At 40.0% G+C, this 26,541-nt stretch overlaps 1 protein-coding gene across 4 annotated transcripts in view; it reads right to left on the reverse strand.

The window, feature by feature from the left end:
- Positions 1–26,541, reverse strand: part of LOC102042939 (neurexin-3) — a 394,756-nt gene that overhangs the window by 154,881 nt on the left and 213,334 nt on the right. For all 4 annotated transcript variants that reach the window (XM_031064395.1, XM_031064385.1, XM_031064391.1 and 1 more), the window contains one exon: positions 25,798–25,959. In XM_031064395.1, the coding sequence (XP_030920255.1) occupies positions 25,798–25,959 (162 nt within the window). The remainder of the gene's footprint in view (positions 1–25,797; positions 25,960–26,541) is intronic.

Genomic DNA, 26,541 nt, shown 5'->3' on the forward strand with positions numbered 1-26,541 from the left:
ATTGCACTTCAAGAAAGGAGTGCAACTATTAGAAAGAGTCCTGACTACAGCAATGAAAATAATCAGGGGTCTAGAAAATAGAAGTTTGAAAGGAGACACTATAAAGTGTTTAAATAGAAAAGGGATACTATAAAGCAGAAAGGAACAATCTCCTCTTTGTACCCATGCTGTAAAGGACAAGAAATAATTGGCAAAAAATTACAGCAAGAAAAGTGATAGAGAAAGGCTTTTTTAATTTAAGAACAGTGAAGCACTGGAAGAGGTTGTCTGAAGAGCAACAATTACTGGAGACCTTGAATTTCAGGCAAAAAATATTGCTGTCAAAACTCGTGCAGATGTCATTGTTTTTGTTTTGGGACAGTGGAAGTGCAAAGGATTAGATAACCTCTAATGGTCCATTCTAGTTGTATTTTCTATGATTCTGTGTTGCAGGGGAAGGGGAGAGTAGAGGAACATGTGAAAAAGCAAATAACTATCTATACTATCATGTATCTAAATACTTACCTATAGTGTTCAAGCACAGGAAGGAAAAATAAACCTTATAATAACAGAATACTGACACCTCACAAATTTGAAGAGCCTAAATTTACAAATCACCTCCCTAGCAAATGAAGGCTTGAGAGTTAAATAAAAAAAAAAATTTAAAATAAAAACACTTTAAAAAAATTATTATCACAGCAGCTTCTTTACCAGCATGCAGGAGTTGACTTGAATTACATTCAGTCCTGTAATGAGCATATACAGACATTCAGCAGTTACAAAATATTTTGCTCCTCCCAAATGCATCCTGAAATCTCAGATTTGTCTAGCAAGCACAAGCTAAATCTGTCAAGCTTGGTTCAGTGATGATTAAGTGAGGAAATGATTACTGTCAAGTGTCTTAAGAATTTCATATGAAAGGCTGAGAGGAATTATTTTAGGATGGCCCCATTGATCATTTAAGGCTTGAGCCTTATTACACTGAAAAGTCTATCAGACAATGACTTAGCAAATAACACTCCATTTAGTGATTTCTTTGTATTTTAAATCCACCTAAGATTGTGCAAGTACAAAAGACCTATCGCAAGGAAATAAATCTGTTTAGTATGGCTGAGTGAATGCTTCCATCAGGATGACTTTTTAACAGAGAATCCCATTTCCCTTACAGAGAATTAGTAATGGAATGCTTCACTTCAATCTATAACAAACCAAAATGGCAAGTTTTGTTTTATTGAACTTTACAGAAAAGTTTTTGCATTAACTTAACCAAAACATAAACCAGTATTTATTTTTCAGGCATTGGATTTACTTTCAGTAGTGGTCCCCATTTTTACCTCCGGTCTCCACTCCCTAAGAAAATACTTTGACATGACAGAATGTCAGTGTCCCACCTGATATCAGCAGAGACACATGACTGATTTTGCCACAAAGCAGCCTGACCAATACTCTGGTCCCTCTGGGAGAATGGACACAAGGGCCCTATGGGTGACATGAACTGCACTGGAAAATATAGTTTGTGTTAAACTGGCTCCAAATTATTGGGGGTCAGCTCAATCAATATGAAATAATTTGATTCGGAAAATACCAGAATGAACCCAGTTCACATGAACCCAGTTTTGAAGATTTCATGGATTTACATTTTGAAAAATTCATCTTACCAGCAACAATGAAAACAAATGTCAGCTGGTGGAAACTCCTTTGGAACAGAAACTCTTAATTTCACTCAGCTTTTCACTTCAGTGGTAAAATGTGTTTTAATAGAACACTAATGTGTAAAGTCTTCTGTGAGAATACTGAATAGATATTCCTCACCCATAGATATGCAGGTTTTTCCCACAACATACCTTCCGTAGCCAATATGCCTTGAGCATGCTTCGCTAGAATATCCCTGGAAGCTGCAAGAAGGAAGTTCATTCTCCATATGCCAGGAGTCTCACTGCTGAGGTTTCCAATGTAAGCAAAGCAACTGCTCAGCAAATTGTGCCAACCACAGCAGCGTCTTCTATGTTTTTGTCACTTGCCCAGCAAAAATCAAGCTGAAAATATTTACCATTACATATGGGAGAGCACATGCTCAAAAGTGAGGACAGTTCAAGTAACAATGAGATTACAGCCACAGGGGAAGCACTTAGTGGATTTAATATTGTACAGACTAAGCCTCAAAGCGGCGCCACTGCAGCAGGATGGTGTCACTGTTCGTAGCTTAAGGCTGAGAGTGCTGCATCCCAGCATGTGTCCCTCCCTCAGCCTTAGCACAAAGGTCTCAGGGGCACTGTGACATGTCCCACCACCTGCAGTGTCAGCCAAAGAAAGAGGCATCCCTCCAGCTAGGCTCTCCTCCTGTGAGGGACCAAAGACACTCTGGGTCTGCTGAAGAACTCCCATTGCAGGATGACACTGTCTCCGTATGTCTAGCCCAAAATACTATGGGATTTTAAACTTCATTTTTAACACACCTCTCTCTTTTTGCCCTGTGCAAAAACTTATCAATACTGACATCTCTCCGGGATCTCTCTGCTCATCTCTCTTCAAATTCTACAGCATGGAACAAAGTTCAAATTCTCCATGGGTAGGATTCCCCAAATATTGATCTGCTCTGGACCTTATGTTGTGTGAAAACAGCGATATCATGAGCTAACTATTTGCTTGAATATTTGCTGTAGAGGGCAGAGAATGTAGTTAATTCCCTAACTGAAAGAAGAAGCATCAAGAGAAAAATACTATCATCTTATAACCTCCAACCTGGTGTGAGAAAAAGAACTATAAGCTCTTTTATATCTTTCTCTCATGCCTATCTAAAACTCTCATCTGTGACCTTCATCTCTAAGCTTGCAACACTAATAAAATGAAGAGGGGGAATTTTGTTTTAAGAAAAATTCAATACCTGTCTTCTGTTTGGGACTGAGCCCCAGTTACCACAATGCCAAAAGGTCTAGCTCATCTGTTCATCCAGAAGCCACCCAGCTGCACCAGCTTTAGTGCACAGTACAACAGTGAGACCAACAGACCAATAAAGGGAGGCTTGGAATGGGACAGTTCCCTCTCAGATGTTCATCTGGTTTTATCTGGCCTCCAGAGAAACTCTTATCTAAAAAGCTCTCCCCTGTGCCCACCACCTTTACAGGTTTCTTGGGGAAGAGTATTAATACATGCAAAGAGCCCAGTGGCACAACCAGGGTTCACCAAGGCTGCTGACAAAACTTGCCCTTCATCCCTTGCTTTGATCTGGAATCTGTGCTCATGGAGTGCAAGTCCAGCAGCTCCTGGGGGGGGATAGGGAAGCATTCAGCACAGCCAGAACTGCTGCCACAGTGAGAGAACTTCAGGGAAAGCACATGGAAGCAGAAACAAAGCAAACACAGGTGATATTTTCCAGTGGAAGCACTGAAATGAGAAGCAGAAATGGAAGACAAATGAGGAACTCAGCACCCAATTCAGCGCCAGATTACACTTCCTTCCCAAAGTAGGTGGGCTGCTGCAATCAGGAAGAAAGAGAGCCCTTCAAAAAGGGGAGGTCAGGACTGGAGTCAGCACTAAACACCAGACAAAAGAGACACCTGATTAGCTGGTTCCCAGCACAAAGGGAGCTGGAAACAAAAAGATCACGCCATTGTAGAAATACTTTCCATAAGAAATTCCTACAAAGCAGTTTAAGTTGCTCAGTGAATATTAGTGTCTTGGCATTAGTTTATTTAATATTGTACTAGTTTCCACTCCCTCATTAAGGGCCACTATCCCTGATTTTGAGAAAGTGAAAGAGGGAACTGAATTCATACAAGACAATAGATGGCACAAAAGAATATTCCTTCTTCCTAGCTACTACCTCGTGCCTAAGCTGGAGAAAATATTTTGGTAACACAAATCAGTGCAAACAACCTACTAATCTCTTTCAGTGTTAGAATTCTATAATATAAATATTGAACAATAATAAACCTTTCCCTCAGTTTGTTTACTTTTGCTACAGTGCCATTTTAATGCACCCAGGCATGGGGTTCCCATCGCCTCTGCGTGGAGCTCAAGAAAGACTGATCTCACATGTAAGAAAGCCTCTTTGATACAAGACTAATTTACTTACATTTTCTGTTGAGTTCAGTACTGTCTTACTGCTTTAGAATTACCTATACCAGATCTTAAGCAGAGCAATAGAGCTTACATTGCGCAAACACTAACAGGCAGAAAATAAAATCTGCTTTAGCCAATCTTTGGCAAGAATTTGCCTAAACCTTTCTGTTTAAGTGGACTTCCCATGCACTTTAGAGGTTTAAGTCCCAACAACCTCTTCCAGAGCACCGAGGTACTACTGTGACAGCAGCAGTTTCAGAGCATGGTAAACTTCCATTCCTGGAGATGACTCCTTTGGAGGAGGGGATTGAGAAGAGGGCTCTGCTCTTATTATTACCCAGACCATGTTGACGAGAATATAGAAATGATTGTTCTGTCTGCATGGTACTCAAAGAACCTACTGTTTCTCCTCTACAGCAGTTTTATTCTCCACTGAGCAAGCGCTGTCAAAAATACACAGAAATCAGTCAGCCGTTCTTTTTCTAATATATCAAGAAAACTTGTCTGTGTGTTTTACTGGCAGCTGAAGGGGAAAAAAAAGGAAATAAGAGAAAATGGCTGACATAGTCACAAAGCTTGAAAAAAAACTCCTGGAAGCAAGACCACGTATATATTCCTCAGTGTAGGACAGGTTGAATGTTTGGACATGTAATCACCCTACACGCTCTATTTTTTTGCCTAGATGTACTTACATCTATTTACATATCCATATACTGTACATAGATGCGCAAGATAGCATATGTATTGATGTATAGATCTGCACTAAAGGCATATATATGGGTTTATATGCATACAGACAACCCTAGCTGACCAAAGGGATATGCCAGACCATGTGGCATCATGCCCAGTATAGAAAGTGGGGGGGGGGTGGGGGGGGGGGTGTTTGGAGTGATGGAGTTTATCTTCTGAAGTCACCATTAAGTGTGATGTGGCCCTGCTGTCCTGGAGATGCTGAACACCTGCCTGCCATGGGAAGCAGTGAATCTATTCCTTGTTTTGCTTTGCTTACATGTGTGGCTTTTGCTTTTCCTCTTAAATCATCTTTATCTCAACCCACAAGTGTTCTTAGTTTTGCCCTTCTGATTCTCTCCCTGACCCTGCTGCTGGCTGGGGTTAAACCATGACAAAAGCCCCACAAGGATGGAGTTACCATTAGAAAAAAGACTGGTGGAGGTGAGATTACACCAGAATCCTTTCCACTGAAAATTCAGCCTTTCCACACCTTCCAGTATATCTAGAACTAAGACATCAGTTCAGAAGATACAACTAACTTTGCTGTGCATGACATTGGACTGTGCACTCAATGGGACTTTGCAGAACCTAACCATCTCCTTCATATATTTCTTTTTCTTTCACACTGGCATGGTCAAACCTGAAAGAAGCACAGAAAAGGGAGGAGGCAAAGAAAATGACAACAGGGGCTTTTAAGTGAAGTATTTCTAGTGTAAGCTGTACTGGATTTGGCACATTATTGCCTACAGTTCTGTTCCAATTCCAAATAACTCAATGTCAGCCCTGGCTATTTTATTATTCCAAATATGCAATTTAAGAAAGAAAAAGCAAAAAACATAACCACATTTACAAAAAAGCCCCATGTGCAGAATATTAAGAAGAAAATGCTGAAATGTACATTGTTAGAGAATATATGTTCAGCCCATGATGCTTCCCAGCATCAGTGTGTCCTGCCATTCCCAGGCAGTCATTGTTCTGCTTGACTCAGGTCCTTCACATATAAGGCACTCAAAAGCAAAGAATTGGTGGTGATGGTTGTGGCACACTGAAAGTGCTGCTGTTTTCTATACTCTTTTTTTCTCTTTTGTTCCCTACAGCAATACACTTTGAAAGGGTTACATTTTTCAGGTACCCCATACTTCCCCATTTTGCTTTGGGAGCAATATAAACAGTAAACAAAACAGGTAAGTTGTTTCTCTAACTCCTCAGTCACTCTGTCAATAAGGTCTGTGTGGTTTTATAACACTGTTTCTGTGCCCTTCAAAGCACAAGAATCTCACACTGTTCTGGCATCCACAAGCCTGATACCTCTCACTGCAAACTCATCATTTGCATTCAGATCTATCAACAAGTATTACTAAGGCTAAGAATTATTTCCCAAAAGCTTCTAAAAGGAAAGATGGCTTGCAGACATCTGTCCCAGATTCTACTAGTCCCTCACAAAGCCACAGAGGTTCAGAAGCCAGAAAAGAGAAAAATTCTCAACTGTTGTTTTGGCACTGTGCTACAAATTTGTTTTGTCCTACATAGGCTGGCATGGCTCTTAAAAGCAGATCATCACCTTCTTGCCGTTTTCTTCCTTGCTTATGCAGATGTACTAGACCCTGAAATTCAAACCCTAAAATTAGTTTTAAGCAAGAAAATAAACCCCCTCATGTTAACCACATCCTGCAAACTTGGCTTGCATGTTCCTGTAAGAGGTATAAGATGCATAGTCACTGCCTTCTAAAACCAAGTTTCATTTTGCCAGACTGAACATATAATCTATGCCCCTAAATGAACATTACTATTACATTATTACTACTGTTACTACAATTGCTATTGATTATTACATGTTGAAGGCACTAGTATAGACAGGGAAGTGAGGAGGTAGCAAGTGGCAGGTAGCAAACAGCAAGTGACAGTTTCTACTGACATGGAGAAACATAAGGATCATCCTGTACCATCAATTACCAAAAATTTAGGACTGCAGACCTATTTCAGTGGATCCCTTGCATTAAAAAAAAAAAATTAAGGCCAAGAAGAGGAAGCACACAAACAAGTATATTTTTCTTTGAGGTTTCTTTTAATTTTATAGAAGAAGTGTTATCAATAAAGCTTTCCAGGTGCCAGAGAGAGACAGACTGGGGCAGCACCCTGGGGAAAGCGACACTGCCCAGAAATGTTCAGTCCTACCTCAACTGAGCTACAACCACAGAGCAACCTCCAGGTACTACAAAATAGTCATGCCACCTAAGCTGGCTTTTGGAAAAGAACAAGAAGATAGCTAAAACTCAGATTACTTATCACTTTGACATGCATATAATAATATAAACTCAGTCACATTATTTCAGTTCAGGCCATTGCTAGATTATAGATTTAGGATCAAAGAGTCTAAGCAACTCTCACACAATGGAACCGTATCTAAGCCTTCCAAACAGTGACTTTGAAAAGAGCATGCATGCCTTGGTGCATAACCAATTGAACATGAAATGCCTTTGTAAAGCAGTTCTGAAGAGGACTAATTGGGATTCTTCAGTGTCAAAGTAGGAAACTATGAAGAAAGTACAAACAAAAGACAATGATTAAATCTACAGTACTAGTGAAACCATTTCATAATACTGTGGCCTGTTATCTCGCCTATGCTTTAAAAAATATGTTAAAAAATACCAAAGAACACAAAAAACCCTTAATCTTATACTGTACTGGGTGAGCTATCCAATGAATTCCACCTATTTTACCCAAAGGTAGGTTATAAGCTGATCCAAATCCACACGCTACAGGGATCTTTATCTGACAGAAGAGATCTGCTTTAGTTTAGGAGATAAAAGCATAATGATACAGCCAAATCACCACTATTCAGGTTGGAAGTAATGTGAAATGTGTCCTAGTGAACCAAATAAAAAATTAAGTCTTTAAATCACTGTAGGATGCACTAATGGTTAAAAAAAGTTGTATCTTGATACAAAAGTACCAAGATGGCAATTGTTTGTTTAAAAGGTTCAGCTTATATAATTTATTAAGCATGTAATATTTTTTCTCTTCCAGATATAAATACATGAAGAAACTAAGTGTTTATATCACAAGAAGATGACAAAGTATTTTGCAATCCATGAGAATAAAAGAGGATGTTGATCAGCTACCAGGAATAAATATGCTTTATTTTTAATTTCACAGACTTGGGTCACTTGCTCCAATTTCTTAAAAGAGCTGAATGAGGAGATTTATTATCCACTGGGGTTTATTTTTAATCTTGGAATAACAGAAAGATAACAGAAGAATTAAAGAATGATAATGTTGTGTGAATGTTTTAAAAAGCCAAACAGGACAAGATGCATAACCATAGAAGGGTTTAGCCTGGAGGAAACATCAACCCTGGAGGAAATAGCACAACAGTTTCTATCTGAAGCTCTTAATAAAAACATTGAGGGAGAAGAAGACAATACCTACTGTCATTAGACCTTCCTGTGTAAAAGCAGCTTCTGTCAAATAAACCTGCTATAATTTGAATGACATTGGTGAAAGAAGAGATGAAACATTTTTAAGGTAATTAGCTGAACACCAGAAGATAGCTCTGCTCAAATAAACAGCATACAAGAACAAACAGGATGTAATGACAGAGAGAGATAGATAGATTAGATAGACAGATTAGGTAGATAGGTAGGTAGGTGGATAGATAGATAGACAGACAGACGGATGGATCATCATTCCTTGGCTGACAAGTCTCACAAAGTGTTAGTCAGTGGAGTAGCATTATTGATAAGGGGCATTTGTAATGCACCACAGGAATCTATGTTTGATGCAATAGTATTAGATATTTTGACAATTACCTATAAGTAAATATAAAAAGGACTGAAGCTGATACTTGAAGGCAAGACCAAGTTTGGCAGACTACTGAACGACCTTTCTGACATGTCAGTCATATAGAGTTATTCGCAGAGCACGGAAATCCAGGCCCTTTCATTCCAAGCAGCTTTTAAAACATTTGAATACTCAAGTATAGAACCTTAGAGAAGGTTCTATATGGAAGACATACCTGTGGAAGACAGACCATGAACTACAGAACCAGGAAGGGGAAGCTGCAAGGAAGCTGCACTTTTGAAAACAATTCAGAAAACATCAGAGGAGAAAATGCAAGCTTCCAGTAAAACACTACGAGCAAAAGGGTGGTCCAGTCTCAGGACAAATGAATAGAATAAACAATATGCAGCATTGATGCCATACGCACTGTAACCCTAGGTATAATTCTAATGTCTACATTTTGTTAAAAGACTCTAAATAATTGCAAAGAATATATCAAGCAGCTTCGGCATGATTTGAAAACTAGAATAAATGCCTTAGAGTAAAATACAAGGAGCTCCATTGGCTTAGTTTTTCAAAAGATCAATAAAGAAAAGACTTGATTACAGCAGATAAAGGAAAGACAATGCATTTCTGAACCATCTTTGTTTCAGTAGAAAACTGCATCAAAAGAATCCACATTTAGGGGCCATTGTCAAATTCCAAACAGATTAAAGACCCAATTGCTTTTGTAGTACAAAGTGGTTAACCAATACAACAACTTAAAGGGATCCAAATTATTAGATTTAATGTGGGGGACACTGAAGAAGGTGAGGCTTTATGTTTGTTGTTTATGACCACTCTGAATCCACACATAAGTGGGGATGAAGGCTGAGCTAGCTGGGTATGGAGGGGGTTTTGGGCCTTAAAATTCTCTGACATTTTGATATGTTTACATGCCACAAATCACTTAATTAGGAAGAGAAAATATGAGTGTGGACACAGTTTAAGTAGCAGGCATTTTTATTCAGCTGAATTAAGCAACACATCAGGTGTTATGTCTCCTGGTTTTTATTCCTGATCCTGCCACTTATCCATTAAATAACTTTGGCCAGGTTTTCATATGATTTCTTAGTTGAAAAAGTCTTTAAATAGTTAAATAGTGCTACTACATGTAATTCTCCAAATAATAATTCTTTTCAATTTAGTCACTTTTTATTTTCATATATGTTTGCTGTTAAGTCTCCAGTACCCAAAATGTAAAGAAATCAAGGTGCAAAGAGAAGTCTTACTTGTCCTTAAGACATCTTTAGCAGCAGTAAACAGAACCTAGAAAATGACAGTCACAGTCCCATGGAGAATAACTCTTTGTAGAAATGTTTCCAAGTTAATACACTGAAGGGAACAATGGCACTCCTGGCAGGAGAAGATGGACAAGGTGATCTGACAGATGTTTACTATTTCTACTACCTATTATTCTCTGGAGTTTTTCCCAGTAGGGTAAACACTTATCATCCCTTTTTTACATACCACCAGTCCACCTTTCTGAGGAAGCAGAAAATGCTCCTTGGGTTTTAAGTCTTCTGTAAAAGACAACTCCAGATGAATTCAGTGGTCAGAAAAGGAGTCCAGTTGGGCAGTAATAAACCTTCTTAACAGTTACTTCCACAGTTACAGCCAAAGGGAAAAAAATACAAATGATCACTGTCTGACCATTAGTCATGGATGGAAAAATCCCCAAATCCAAGTTAAGCCTTGAGAGCTGTCTGCAGCTACCACAGCCTGTAGTGATCTGGGGAAATTTTCCTATTGGAAATCTCCCTCCAAACCTTTACAGAATTCCCAATTCCATACATAGAAAGATCATCTTTTATGACAGACAAATCCTTTTACAAATCCTCTGCAGCTCAACAAGCAGAGCTGTAAAACTGCTTCTAATATCCTCATTTCCAATCAATTGTTTTGCAGGCCTTAATAATTACAAATGGAGAAAGAATTCATGCTGTTTTGCACTTCCCTGCAAACATCTGGGATTCATCTAGCCCTCCTTGTTTTTCTTATCATTTAAAGCAACTTCCACAAATGTAGGCTGCCTACACATATGAAAACCAGTTTTCATTCAAAGGGGCATCATTACACCTCCTGCCAATATGGGGCACTCCAACATTTTCTCAACCCTTGTGTGTCTGTTCCTCCAGCTCTTCCAACACATCTCACTTCCAAATCTACACATTGCTGCACAAACCTGTGTGCCAAACTTCACACCAAACGGATTCTCTGCTGCCTTCCCCCTCAGCTGTGCACAGGCCTTCAGGAACATGACCTTGCTGTGCAATACTTGCAATGAAGGGATTATTTGTACTATGGCCTCTGATGGGTTGTGGAACACTGTAGTTAAGAGAAGGCAAAGCAAATGGAATATCAACTTTGAAATACTGCAGGGAGCCTAGGAATGGTGTAGCTGTACCAGGAAATATTTAAACATAAAATTCTCCATATTAAATTGGATCAGTATCCTATATCTGAAAACCACCTCCTCAAATACCCAAGCATGTCTAGCAGAGCATCTGTGTGGCAATACCCACCGATAAAACCATTTCAGATTCCACTTATCTGGGGCTTGTGAGGGTCTGCAGGCAGAAACTTATGTCTTTGTATTTTATATACCATCACTATTTTTTCTTCTGTGATTTTTCCAGGCACTGTAACATCCCATAGCAAGGACTTCCATTACTTTAATTGCCATCATATTTCTTTTTGATTGTTCTGAAGCTTGCCCTACCTTTGTCTTTTGAACTTACACTTAATCCCTGTGTTCAAAAAGAAACAGAAAATACACTATTATTCCCCACTCCCATATCCTTTTTCCATCAGTTCAGTTACAAAGAGCCCCAGGCTGTACTGACAGCACTTGTATAGAAGTCTCTCTAATGACCTTTTAATGATCTTTGTTGCCCTTCTCCCCTTTCTGAGATTAAAACAACAGGATGACAGCATCCAGTGTGGGTGTATTTAATGACATCATTATATTTTCTGTTTTCTTTTTATTGCCTTCCTAGAAATGCATAACATTAGATGTTCTTACTTGCTCAATATTGACCGCTGAGCAAATATTTTAAAATAATTATTTAATAAAACATCAGAAACAACTTGAAGTCCATCATTGCAAATGCATAATAGGGATTCTTTTCTCTCCCCTTCAATATAAAGACCTCAATTTGTGTTTACACACATATAATTTAATCTGCTATTTATTTGTCCACATATTCAGCATTACTAAGTCATGCTCTGCAGTCCTGCAGACAATTCTCACATGAAAATTTTCATTCTCAGTAAAATGTATGCTGTCTCCATCCACATTCCTTTCCACTCAATTTTACTAATCTTCAGACCTCAGCATGGATCCCAGATGACTTTCCAGTAGGGCCCTCCCATGGGAACTATTTAGTGCATTCTGTTTATTCCATTCTGGTTTTTACCTTCCCAACCAGTTCTTCCTCTGTGCCCAGACCTTCTTTCTCTGCCATTGCCTTTTCAGTTCCTGAAGAGCCTTTTGGTGGGACACGTCACTGGAAGACTTCTGAAAGCTACACTACATTTGCCAAAACTCTCCTGACCATACAATTATTGTGGCCTCAATAAAACCAAAGATCCTGGCTGCAACAACTCAACACAATGCCAGTACTGTTCTTAAGTCCTTGGCACCCCCATCAAAGCTTGTCTGCTGCACTCCAAAGAACTGGAGTCTGTGGAATGGTTTTAGGGGAGTATTGCCACACAGCTGATGGCTTAGATGGGTGTTTGAGGAGGCAGTTTTCAGATCCAGGCCTTTGACATGGCTCTTCACAACATGCTCCTCTCTAAATTAGAGAAATACAGATTTGATAGATGGACTGTTCAGTGGATGGGGAATTGGTTGTGTGGTTGCATCCAAAGGGCTATGGTCAATGCCTCAATGTCCAAAAGGAGATCAGTGAATAGTGGGACCATGACTGTTCAGTACCTTCATCAATGACATAGACAGTGTCATCAAGTGCACCTCCAGCAAGTTTGGAGATGACACCAAGCTGCGAGGTGCAGCTGACACACCTTGAAGGATTGGATGCCATCCAAAGGGACCTGCAAAGGCCCAAGAAGTGGGCTCACAGGAATCGCGTGATGTTTAACAAGGTCAGCTGAAAGCCCTGGAGTAGCTGCAGAGGAGGGCCACAAAGATGAGCAGAGGGCAAAAGCACTTTTCCTATGAGGACGGCCTGAGAGAGTTCAAATTGTTCAGCCTGAAGAAGAGAATTATTCAGCTCTGCAAAAACTTCATTGCAGCCTTTCAGTGCTTAAGGAGAGCTTTTAAAGACAAATGTTTTTGCAGGGCCTGTTGCAATAGGACAAAGGCTTATAGGTTTTACACTAAAAGAGGGTAAATTTAGATTAGATACAAGAAAGAAATATTTGATTATGAGGGTGGTGAGGCACTGGCACAGGCCTTCATGAGAGGTGGGATGATCCCTGTAAATATTCAAAGGCAGGCTGCATGGGGCTCTGAACAGCCTGATCTAGTAAAAGAAGTCTCTGTTCATTGCAGGGGACTTAGATTTAAAGGTCTCTTAGAATTCAAAAGATTCAATGGTTCTTACCAAAAGGTGTCCTCATACATACCAAGTTTTTCCCTTAAACTCCTGTTGCAAAACCAAAGAGGAGACCAACATTTAAGTGCCTTCCTCTGCTGGATGCACAGGCAAATCCAGCCTCCAGGAGAAATGTGGAAACAGCTGGAATCAAGTTTTTAAAAACCATCTGTGGTTTTCACAGAGACACAAAACTCATAAGAAGGGATAGAGTACTTTAGAAAACGCACTTGATGTCAAAGCTGTCCTTTGAATTATTAATGCATAACTTTAAGTGAAGCCCACAATAAGATGAAAGTTATTAACCTAATAAGTTACATGCATAATTAATTTCTCCTATGATATATGATTTGTGAAGTTCTAACAAAATGTGTCACAGAGGTTGTAAACATGAAAACTAGCCTGAAGCCAGAAAAGCTAAGCATATGCTAATTAGAGAACATATGAGAAATACACAGTAAGAAAAAAACTGAGAAGAGAGAGGAAGTGACAGCACTGCATATCTATGTGGCATACTAGTGTCAGTTATGAATAACAGGAACTAGGCTCAGACAAGGAGGGAGAAGCAAGCACACCAAACCAAAGGAGAATGGAGGCATTCAGTGTTCTCATTATCTTAGATGAGGCTACATTAAGACAAATCATCCCTGAAATATCCCAATCAGGGAAATGGAGGAAAGTGCTCAGTTGACAGCTTGTTAGCTGAACACTGAAGCTGCAGAGGAACAATCTATTCTTAAATATGAACTCTAAATATGAACTCTACTTTCTTAGAGCTTTGCTTTGTAACCAGTTTTAGTACTGCAATTGACTGTTTAGACACTATCTGGACAGAATAAATAAAGTGGGCATCCCCAGTAATATCATCTACTTGAGAGAGATAACAAACAAACAGCCTTGTCCTTTAGAAGTTGCAAGTCATCACAAGGATCTCGATTTACCAAAGCCTTCAGAAAACTTTTTACTTTTCTATATGTGGTTTTCTTTACAATCCTTTACATCTTTGAGAAGGGTGGTATGGCAGTCCCCCTCCTTTGGGAGGCTACAACCAACATTCCATCTAGTCAGTCACTATAAGGGATTATATAGGGCAGCTGCAGAAATACACACATGGTTATATCAGCAGCACTAGGAGAACTGATTTCACTTTAGCATCTCACTGGTCTTCTCAAGAAAAACTGTTGTTTTGAAGACAGCCATAAAATAAGTAATAGAGTGTGAACTGATCTTAGTTAATTGTCTGTTTGTTGGGAGGCTGTCCTAGCATCACTGAAGCTGAAACACAGGCTAGAAACCCATGTCAGAGGTGTGAGAGAACTGGCCCCTACATAACCAGAATAACCACCTCCACTCAGATATTGAGCTCCTATTACCTAAAACCTCCAAGCACCAAACCTGTCAGGTTAGCAGTTAACAATATGAGGGAAGCACTTTGCTTCCCCATTTTGCTGCCCATGCAGTAAACTTGCCAGAGACTGGGAAAAATTTTGTCATCAGAGCCTGTTTCAGATTGTTGCAGTGGTTTGGCCAATCCAGCTGCAAACATGAAAACAACTATTCTACCCTCCTAGCGTTTCACAGCAATGTTTTAGTCACCTCAAACGTCTTGCATTCCACAGCCGGGTCTTTTCTCTTGTGGAAGTTCAGAAAGTATCAGCATACTTATCTTCACATCTGTTCAGGGCTTGAAACCCACTGGAACACTTCACAAACAAAAACAAACTGGAAAAGGAACACTGAAAGGCAGTTGAGAAGCAGAACCAGAATGGTATGGAACTTGACCAGCCTTCTGAAAAATTACTGGCTTCATTCCCTGTTGCTGTTGCTGCCTCATGTTGGTGAGTGCACGCAAAAGCAGATTCTCCGCCCACCTCCTGCCCCAATCAGGGGAGCATCTTGCCTCTGGCTGGCATCTCACTGCATTCAGCTGCAGTGAAAAAGGGAAATCTCAAGGACAACCAATCCAGCCAGGATGTTCTGCCAAGGTCCTGTTCCTAGCTGAGGAAATAGTCCTCTCAATTTTTCTCAGCCAGAAAGAGAAAGAGAATGTACACACACACCCCCACCCCCATTATCCTAAAGCCCGCAGGTGCCAGCAATCCAAATAAACGTAGAGCAATTAACAGAATTAACACAGCTTTAAATAGCTTGGCACACCAGATGCGGACTCCTAGCAGGGTTCTATAAAATGTAAAGTTATTACAGATAAAACCATTAATCATCTGTTCAGAGACTTGTTCTAGATGCAAAACCCATTTCACTTAAAATGGCTAATAATCAGAAAGAAAGGCACAGATTTAACAGGAATGATTATGCCGTTCTCAAGCCCTATTTCCAAATGCCATTTTTCATCTCTGCCATCGCTCCCAAACCTCTGTGTTCCTTCTGCTTGCTAATGCTGATACAGTAAGAATGCTTTGCAGGCATCACTCACAATTACCTCTCATGGTGTTAGAAATGGGACGCCACCTCTCAGCCTCTTCCATTTTGGACAGAGGAGGTTAGTGACTTGCCCACTACATGTTGCTGCTTTCCTGGATGCAGTTGCTACTGTTCAGTTGTGTGTCACCAGCCCCATGCAGCTCACAGATAACTGGTGCTCACCCTGATGAAACTAAGTGTTGAACTGGTAAGAGATTTGTGCTTAGAAAACACAAGCATTTGAATATTCCCCACATTGTGGCAATGCGAAGTCACCAGTAGCCACCGTGTGCAATATAACAATCCTCCTGATATTCCCTTAAGAGCTATTCAAGTAACTCCCATTTACTACATCTATGTCTAGATAGCTACAGGAAGCAGAGGTCAGGGGCTGACCCTAATTCACCTTTGAGCTCTGATATTACCATTTCTAACACTTCCACTTATGGAACCATAGCTTAAAGAGCATTAAACCCTGTAAGTAGCAATTCAGAGCTAAAATTGCATCCTTCCACATATTTATATTAATCCCATTGATTTGCTTAGGAATACAGATACATACACTGTTAATTCCAACTAAATGAATCCTGCCTGTGCAGTTTGAAAAAAGGAGGGAGATAACACAATCCTAAAGCACAAATATTGAGTGCAACAGTAGACCAAAGCCAGAGAGCAGCAATGACAAAGAACTAGAACAGAGCATATCAGAGACTATACAAAACCTGCTTCTTTATACCAAGCCTGCTGCCTTTTCCATGCAGTTCAAATAACAAATGCTGCCCATTAGCTGCCTGCCCACTCCTGTGCTCCTCACACTTGACAGCTGGCTCATTGCTACAGAGGAGTGGCAGACCTGGGCGGAGTTGTTCAGCCCACTCACTCCACATTCAAACTTCATCATCTTTTCCTGCCTCCCTTGCTGGCACAGCTGAGCAGCCCGGATTTTTGTGGTGGGTAACAGCTGCTCAGTCATTCCCCGCTGCCCACAATACAAATGCACATTTCATAGCAATACTCCAACTTTCAGGGTCAGTCTGCTGCTCCCAAAGAGGGGACACTTGTCAAGTAGCTGAAAATGCCTGCTTGATACACATGTGTATATAAAACAGAACAGTTTTTCAACTTCTCTCATGTAATTTTATCTTTATTGGCATATGGCTGTCTTGACGCTCCAAAACTACTCCATTTGTATTTCTGTCTGACAGGATAAGGATGGATCCTTAGCCATCTCTTTAGTGCAACAAAATGAGCAAGAAATAAAAACATACCTCCTATTTATTTTCAGTATTCATCCAAACTAAGAGTTTACTGATCTCAGTGAACTACAAAGCCAGGTAAGGCAAAAGAGGCTCATTTACTTTACTTTAAGATGAGCACATCAGACTTTGGACAGCTGAAGTTAAGATCACAGCATCCATTAGGATGGTGTTGCAGACATCCCTTTTGTGAAAATCCCTTCTTAGGATTTTTATAATTTTCAGCAACAAGATGTAAACAATGGTTATCTGCTGCTGTGGAATGCAACAGGTGGATCCGTGATTGGTCTCGGATGTTTTGATTCAGTGACCAGTCACAGCAGAGCTGGCTCTCGCTCTCTGTCCGAGCCAGCTGCTTGTGTTATCATTCTTTTATTTTCTATTCTTAGCTTAGCCTTGTTAGGAAATCTTTCCTTCTATTTCTTTTTAGTATAGTTATAATGTAATATATATATCATAAAATAATAAATCAAGCCTTCTGAACACGAAGTCAACACTCTCGTCTCTTCCCCAATCCAAGAACCCTTGTGACAACTGTCACAGGATGGGACCATATTAGGCTAACAGCATATGAGAAAGACAGCCAGAAATCCTTACCAGAGTAATCACCAGAGTATCACCACTGCTTTGCTGATGACTTCAGACTCAGCTACATTTGTCCATCAATATATCCTGTCTTAGTTTGCTCAGCCTTCAACGGGTAGAGATTAGACCATATATTTTTGTAAGGATTTTTGTTTTAATATTGAATAGTTACCAACTAGTTTTATTATATGCACCAAACACAGGCTATGTTGGTCCAATCCCCATTACGCTTTCTGAATTTGTTGATATAAATATAGTTCTACACCTGTAAACACTCTCATTTTCTGAACCACAGCACATGGCACACCCCTGGCAGCCACAGAAGCTCAGCAGGAGTTAGGTTCATTATGTAGGAAAAAAAGCCTGATCCTGATGATCTTACTGCTAAGCAAGCACAGACGGCCACAAGACCAGGACTGAGAGTCACATGCAGACAGCTCAGTCAGGATTCAGTGGAGGGCTCCCTTGCTGCTGTGACATATCAGCCAACTGGCTACCACTGCCCAGTGGTGACGCCAACCTCTGCTACTAGTTTCCTCCCTAGGCACCTGTTCCAGTGGCAGCTGAAGACAGGTGAACTCAGTTAGACCCCACTTTGTTTTAGTTCCATATATTCTCTTTATCTTGTAAGTACATAGTTCAAACAGCCCTGCAAAAAGAAACCTCTTACACCTCATGCATAGAAAGATGCAGTTGCTATGTTTGCTCATCAATGCTTGCTTTAGAAGGTATGTTCAATATACATACATACTCTATTATTCAGACTTTGGCTATTAATTACTTCAGTAAAATTTCTAACAGAGCAGTAAGTTCAGGAGTTCAATGCCACTGAACTTGATATGTGAATTCTCCTTTAAATTAATCCTCAAGAAAATATGTGTGCTCAGGCTGACCTAGAATGCCTACAAGATGCTGTTTGCTGACTGATGGGAGTTCCAGAGAACAAAATACTACATTGTAATAAATGTGAATAGAACTATAAAACAAACAGAGTTTTTTACTTCTAGATTCATTATGGCTGTAGGATTCTACAGCCTTGCTACATGAATTGCATTAAAGAAAGAATTTTAGGAGCCTAGAGTTTTTTAGAGTACACAGTTGATAAAATAATATCTCCTCCATCTTCTGTCCCAAAGCTAACATCCGAAAACTCAGTTCCTGTCTTTGGACTTCCCATGTTTACTAACTGAAAAATAATTCTAGCACTTCATTTTCATACTCCGTTCACTAAAGATGAATTTCATTAAGCCATTTAAAATTGTTTTTCTGCTTAACTGGAATACTTTTAATGGATTTATGAGATAATGAGTAAACTTTCTACAGTCATGAGTACATTACTCTTCTACTCTTCCACTTTCCTATGTATCCAGAAACATTTCATGAAAGAGATTGATCAATAACTGAGGTTAGCTTATGTTTATTTGCAACAAACACTCATTCAATATCATTGGCAGCAAAGCTGCTGTTATGGATGCACATGAGCCAAGGTAACCAAGTTCTTTCAGCGTCATGCATGGAGCAAGTCAATAACACTATCAGAGACCTCACTTTGGTAGAGTAGGCAAGGGTTAAGCTACCTAAGGAACAGAGGCTTTGAATAACCCCTTAGCTAAAGCAAAGCTGCAGCTAATACAGAAACATCAAATGCAAACCAGCCCAGGACCTAAGCTTATAAGCCTTACCCAATGAGAAAACACTATCATATTTCCCTCCCCATCTATTGGTCTACTCAGAATTCTCTCAGCATCTTGCCTCCTATTGTGTTGCTCTCAATTTCCAAATGCCTCCATTCCACCTCAAAATTAAATCTTTCCAGAAATAAGTGGGGATTTTTTCTTATTAGCTAAAGAATGTCATCAGCAGCCGATCAAGATGCTGGCCTGCGTCTCCACTGTTTTGTGTTCCTACAACAGTGGTACTTGAAAACCTGATGAAGGCTTTGTATTGGATGCTTTGCAGATGCACAGAGTAAATGACTGACATTCTTGACTCCCAAGACACACACTGTATAGCTGCAACAGGACACTGATCCCCCACAGCAGCAGCAATGCAATTGGAAGTTTGAGAGTGAGAGGTAACCAAAAACTTAACAGACCCCTAGACCTGGAATCAGACTGGATGATGATTATGACCCTGATTCCTATTTTGAAGGCTCTGGCAGAGACTATTAATGAGAGACCAAGACAAGAACAAGTAATATTTTGAGGAGTGGAATAATATTCAACCTTTGGTTGTGCTTTGTCTGCTTCTACATAGTGCCATTAGCCTCTCCCTTTCTTTTTCAAATGTTAAATTTATTGAATAACACAGACAGGAAGCAGACAGGCCCAAACACAATAGGACAGCTGGAGCAGCAGGATTGGATTAACATATGTGGGCAATTAGTGCCATTCATGGGGTAACTTCTTCCACTGTACCTCGGCACAATCCCTACCCTGTTGATTCCTGATACTCTTCTTATGCATTCCTGGGACTCTGTAAAGTCCCCTGTGGAAAGGGATCTTGGGCACCCAAAAGCTTTTAGGCTTAGGGAGGGGCTTTTACAACTACAACTTTCTCTGTCTTCCTGTTTTCCTCTGACTCCAGTTTTAGGCTGCCTTCCATCTGTACCTTCAGCCTCCTCCCAAGTGTGACACTGCAGTCAGAAAAACTCATCCCCAAACAGAAACCACATCATCACTACACATCAAATAGTCCTGAAAAAAACGTGGCTTGCAGATAGAATCTGAGATTTACACACAGCAACTGGGCACACTCATGAAGCATTTTGAAATCTGGCTCCTAGAAGTTAAATTGCAGACAGAAATTATCTAAGCTTTCACAGCTTTCTCCCATCACAGACAGATGGTACCTGACCCCTGTAATAATTTCTGCCATATTCCACCCATATGCAAGCCTCAGTGCTTCCATCAAGCTGTTAGTACCAATCAACATTTTTCAGAATTGAGATTTTAATAACGCATTGATAGAAAAATGTGAAGATTTCATAAATTCTCTCATGAATATCCATTCTATAGGGACAACCTTAGGCTCTTCTAAAGCATCTCCATCTGTACCATTTAAGTCCTGCTCCAACCAAATCAAATCTCAGTGTCTGGCTCCCTAACCCCAGGAAATATTCTGATTCTCTCCCTTCCCTAGCAACTGGATATTGAAATACCATTTTTCCCTCTTTGCCCACAGAGCTCAATTCCTACCCTGCCACTCTCCATCTCCATCCTTGATTACTAAAAAGTCCTCCCTAAAGCCCTTGATTACACATAAAACACAGCTGTTTCTTGTTACCTTTTTTGTCCTAACCCTTTTCTGGCCATGAAAGTTCCATTCAATCCATTATTGGATTCTCTTCCCTTTCCACCTTTAGTCAGTGCTTCTCCCTTTTTAAAAATCACTATCTGTGAAAGCACAGTCATACCTTCCTTTCCTGACACCCATTAAAATTATTTCTGCTCAATTGTCTCAAGATGTGTTCCTGTATCTTCTCTTATCCCATCTCTATATCTGTTTCATCCATGTCAGGAAATGGATGAACCAGCTTCCCCCAAGATTTTCTCTAGAATGATTCATTTTAAGAATGAAGGTCCAAAAAAGCTTAGATTCTATGCAACTAGATTCAATGCAAAAAAACTTTGATTCCATGCAATGTCCATACTTCATGTGTGTGTACTACCCTATTTGCATATCCTGTATGTCTATTTTCTAGTCTCATTGCCTCTTTACAGTGCCAGGTATACTGCAACACTGCCAGGATGGCTATGGAGAAGTGCAAAACAAACATGGTTCACCACACATCAGGAACTCTTTCATTCCGATGAAAATAGAGGAAAAATCCCAATCTGAACTACACATTAAATACTTGTATTTATGATTTAGGTATATTACTGCTACCAACTTAGTGGAATCTGTTCAGTCAAAACCTATAGCTCCAAAGGGAAGAAGAGACATGAAGATCTATTCTATGGTAAAAGGAGATACCATTAGGTCAGAAATTGTCTGACCTAAAGAAAACATTATCTAGATAATTAGATATTTAGATTTGTGACGGTGGTCACAAGGGTTCCTGGGTGAAGGAAGAGACGAGAAGGTTGACTCCATTATCAGAAGGCTTGATTTATTATTTTATAATATATACATATACTATAACTATACTAAAAAGAAAAGGAGAGTTTCCAGAACCTGCTAGCTACCTAAAGATAGAAAAGTAAAGAATGATAACAAACCCCACTCTCTCGGACTGTGTTTGAACGAGCTCAGCTCTGGATTGGCCATTATTTTTAAACATCCAAGCTGGGCCAATCCAGACGGACCTGTTGCATTCCACAGCAGCAGATAACCTATTGTTTACATTTGTTTCTGAGGCCACTGCTTCTCAGAAGGAAAAAATCCTAAAAGAAGATTTTTCACAAAAGATGTCTCTGACATAGATTAATTTTAGGAAATATAATATAGATACTACAGTAGAGGAGCCCTGAGACTCTTAGTTCCTTGCCAGGAACACATTCTTAGACACTCCAATTTCCTCTAGCCAAGGCTTACACTCTGCTCACATGAAGTACCTACCCTGCCAGAGCTGCCCCTGCTCCTGGCACCAGCGCAGGCTGAGAGGAAATGTCCCTTCCTGCTGCAAAAGGGCAGAGATGGTCACCAGGCACTCTGCCCCCTGCCACTTCAGCACCTGTATGTCCTCTCAGAGGAAGTGAGAAGGCAATGAGCCACTCAAGGAGCCCTCTTAGCCCTAACATGAGCAAATTTCTCTGTGTATTCTGAGACTGATGCAGTCTAGAGGAAATACAAGAGCTTACAGAGGAAAGGCTGAAAGTTTGACCTCAAATTTTGCATAAATCCCTTTACCTTCCTAGGAAAGTAACACATGCCTAGAGCCAGTAGCCAGTCTTGAATGAATGGAGAGACCATTCTGCTTTAACACCTTCAAGAGATCAGCACAGGGCTTGGCAGGATGTTCTCCACCGTTAAAAACAGCAATCCACTCAGGGGTGTGCTGTGTCTCTGGTATCAGCAATTACATAGCTAGGACTTAACTACGAAAGAAGATCTTTGCTCTACTAGAAAGCATAAACCGAAAGGAACAATATTTTGTAATAGTTTACCTTCAACTACCTTCAGCTTAGAAAACTTTTGTTAAAAATCCAAGTTCCTCCAGTACTGGCTAATGAGAGACTGAGCATCTTTTTTGGCTATGGAGAAAAGAAACGTAAGCTTGAAACAAGCTATGGGGACTGATTTATGAAATATGCTGACAAGTGTTGTCATCCTATTGCAGGGGGTCCATACCATTGTCTCCTATCACAAAAGTTTCATACCTTCTTGGTGTTTTCTCATAGGCAGCTCCTCTGAGCACTGACTCTTTCACCTTCACTAAGTGACCAACTGACTCCAGTTGCCTTCTCAACCAGCCGCCCCACTCTTTTATAGCACTCTTCTTCTCAATGGCTATGGCTGTGGCCTGTTAAAGCCAGGCCTGTTCCTAATCTTTGATAATTGGCCCAGCTGCAACTCCTTAGGGATAAGATTACTTTCTACACTGTCTTTATTTTCTTATATTCTATCCCCCTACAGACAAACTACACAGAAAGCCAAATAAAGTTCCCTGTAGCCAGTTCTGGAACCAGACACATCATAAGCACACAAGCACTGCACTAACCCAGTTCTGCCTCCTCCAGGATCAAAACTCATTGAAAGCATTACTGAACCACTACTATAAGTGGGTTGCTTTTAAGCAGACCATATCTCTAAAGCAACCATCAAGTCAAGACATCTGTTCATACGCATCTCCTGTCATTGCCTAGTCAAGTGAAGATTACAAAGCACATTTTGATTATCTGTTTTCTTCCTCTCATGCTTAAGCAGTTGCCAGGGTTTTCCTTCTCACAGAACATTATGAGCCTGGGATGACTATGTTGGCGGCTCTTAGCACATTGTGCAAACTAACAGAATACAAATGATTATATAAATAATAAAGCTGCTGAAGATTTTCTTGTCACTGCTTTTTTGCTCCATTGGCTTGACTTAAAGCACACATAAAAATGGCCTCTGCTAAGTGTTATGTTCATAGCATCCATAAATAAAATTTAGATCCTGATTTAAAGAGACACTAAGAGGCTGTATCTCCTCCTGATTTCAGTCAAACTGGGATGCTCAGTGCCCAGGAAAATCAGACCCAAGGCTCTACAAATGTAACCAGAAGGATTTAATCTGTGTATGGCAGTTTGTATTCAATCAGCAAAGTTTCATTTCCTATATACGATGCTCACAAACTCTTCTCTAGCATATGTATACCCCTTTCATCCAGAGGTCAGGCAGGAGAGCAGCTTCAGACCCTAACACCTCTTCCTCACAACAGAGGCCTGCCACATAACACACAAACCCTGACACCATCAAATGAGCATCAGTAGGATAATGACTTGTCAAGGCAATTACAGCCACAGAACAACATCTAGAGCTCAGAACTGCTGCTTCCATGACTCCTATGTAAGCTTTTTATAACACTTTGTGGAGACATCAATATCTGTATCCCCAGTAATCACAGTAATAATCACAAATTGCTTTAGAAGAGAGAAGAAAGAAGACAAAAGATGACTGCAAGCCAACATCAAAACTAAAGTGTACCAAGTTTGGGATTAGGACAGAACTTATCTTTTGTTTTGTTTAGGGTTTTTTTTTCAAGGATCACTTTTTTGGTTCCTGCTGCTAGCCAGGCAGTCCAATCTCTATTACCCATGTGTGAAATTTCTCAATGCTATGTGGCAAGTGCAGCCAGCCAAAGTACAACAACAGTCTTCAGAACCAGCTAGCTCTTTCTGACCAATGCAGCCACTCCACTGCACCAACTTAGCAACCCAGTTAAGGGACTTAAAGATCACAGTTGTCTGTCTCAAATACTGTTAAGGCCATAGAATGACTTTGCCATGAGATGAGCACAGAATAGAGTGACAGGATAGTGCTAACTTATAGGCAGAGGTGAGATCTGGTCAGCACATCCTGGGTAATGCATCCAGACAAAACTTCCCACTGTGGCCAATTTTGTAAAGAAGCCACTTCTACACGTATCACTGGTCAAACAAAGATTCCCTTCCCCAAATATGCCTCCATGGAACTTGGACTGTAAATTAAGCCACCATTACCAGGAACTTGAGATAAGATAGAGGTCATTCTACTGTCCAAGTGTTATCTCAAGCCTAGGGGGAGGTAAACAAAGCTGTGAGAGCAGAATGTATAACTCATAATGGACATAAAGAACGCAGAAATTATGGGCCACAAGGAAAGCAATTATGCTGGATCAGCTTGGACTGGGTAAAAGGTAATTCCATCAGGGGGAGATTGTGGCCGCTGACTCGCAACCGACCAACTCAAGAAATCCAGCAAATGCAAAAAACAAAGACTGAGCATGGGACTAATTAACATTAGAAGCAAGGGAATTATTTAAGCAATAGAATTAAAGATGTGTGTAACCAATGAGCATTAATTCCTCTGTTTGAAAAGATATATAAACAGTGAAAAGTTTTGAGTGATCTCAGGCCCTCCACCACTGAGAAGCCTACGGTGAAGAAGGACCAACAGGACACCACTGAATGCATGGGTGGTGACTATCTTCTGTTTAATCTGTCTCTCTCTTTTTCTCTCTTTTCTACTTCTTTCTATCTCTCTACCTCACATTTCATTGTTCAATAAAATCCATAGTATTGACTTCAGCATATGGTTTTGTTTGCACTTTAATTCAGGGAGAGGCATCTCTCAATAATGATATCAACACACAGTACACTTCATGTCCACATGCCATGTGATTGGCACACCTCCCTGATACACCCTCATGCTGCATTCTCCTTGCAAAATTTACACTTTTTATGCTACCTTCTATTTTCATTTTTCTGTTTTATTCTATTTCTGTATCTTCCTGGAAAATTCAGATCTAACTACACTCCCAGGTGAAATCCAGGACCTTAAAAAGTATTCTAAATAAGCTTCTGATTATGATTTTTCATCTCAAATTGCTACTAAGTAATCAAAGGCCATTTGTCTTTTTATAATGGCTATTGCCATTATAAGCGGTGCCTAGAAGATAGTAATGCTTTCTTCTGAAGATAGTAGAGCTTTCTTCTTGAGGGCTAACAGCTTAGAGAAGCAACTTCTTCTACTACCATGAGTATTTTTTCTATAATCCAAGTACCAGAAGTATGATTTTGCCCTTAAGTTCATGAGTTTTCCAGCCTTCTGACCAACTGAATGACAAGTTTATCTTTACAGAGCTGTTGCAGTTATCAGTATAAAATTAGGCATCAGCGAAAGAATTGTGTAAGGCAGAAAAGAGTGATGAGTTTAGCAAATCAAAAGCACAGAGACAAGAATTAATTTCAAATAGTTACCTCTTTGAGGCAGCCCATGAAATTATTGCTTACTGGAGACCCAGGTAAGTCAGCAGTACTGGGGCTCCCTCCCACGTAAAAGAAGTCATCTGAGCCCAGCATGGTGTAGTCCTCCTGTGTGTAGCCCGTGGTGGTAAGGATGCCATCCACAGAGATTGTCACCTGTTTGAGGGACACAATGGACAAAGAAAATCCCAGCAATGACCTTACAATCCAGAATAGAACAACTTACATCCCCTATAATTTTATGCCAGTTTTATTAAGTATTTTGTTGAGATTTGGTATGTTTTTTTTTAAAGTTAAGTCGAGCTCTATTTTCTGGTCTGATTTTCCCACAGAGAAATGCTTCAGCATCTGCTTCTTCCCTTTCTGCTGCATCAGCTTACCCAGCAGCCTATCCATCCAGATGCTTTCCATCTATTCAGGCCAGAAAATATAACTGTCCTTGAAAGACATTTCTCATATTAGCTGATTTTATGATTAATTAGAATTTATTTTAATGATTACAGTTAGTTATGGTTGTTAGTAAAAAAAAAAAAAACACTAATGAAGACGAGGTTGGTATTTTTTATTTTTTAAGTTTCTTTTGCTCACGGCACACTGACAATCATGCATTCAGGGATAGGGGGAGAGGGAACTCACTTTCAATACATTATGGATGTGCATGCCATGTACCTGGAGAGACACACACCCACCACCCACCACAAACAAACAAAAAAAAGCAGAAGAAAAAAAAAACCACAA

Source organism: Geospiza fortis, unplaced genomic scaffold (genome assembly GCF_000277835.1).
Source record: "Geospiza fortis unplaced genomic scaffold, GeoFor_1.0 scaffold54, whole genome shotgun sequence".
NCBI classification, from domain to species: domain Eukaryota; kingdom Metazoa; phylum Chordata; class Aves; order Passeriformes; family Thraupidae; genus Geospiza; species Geospiza fortis.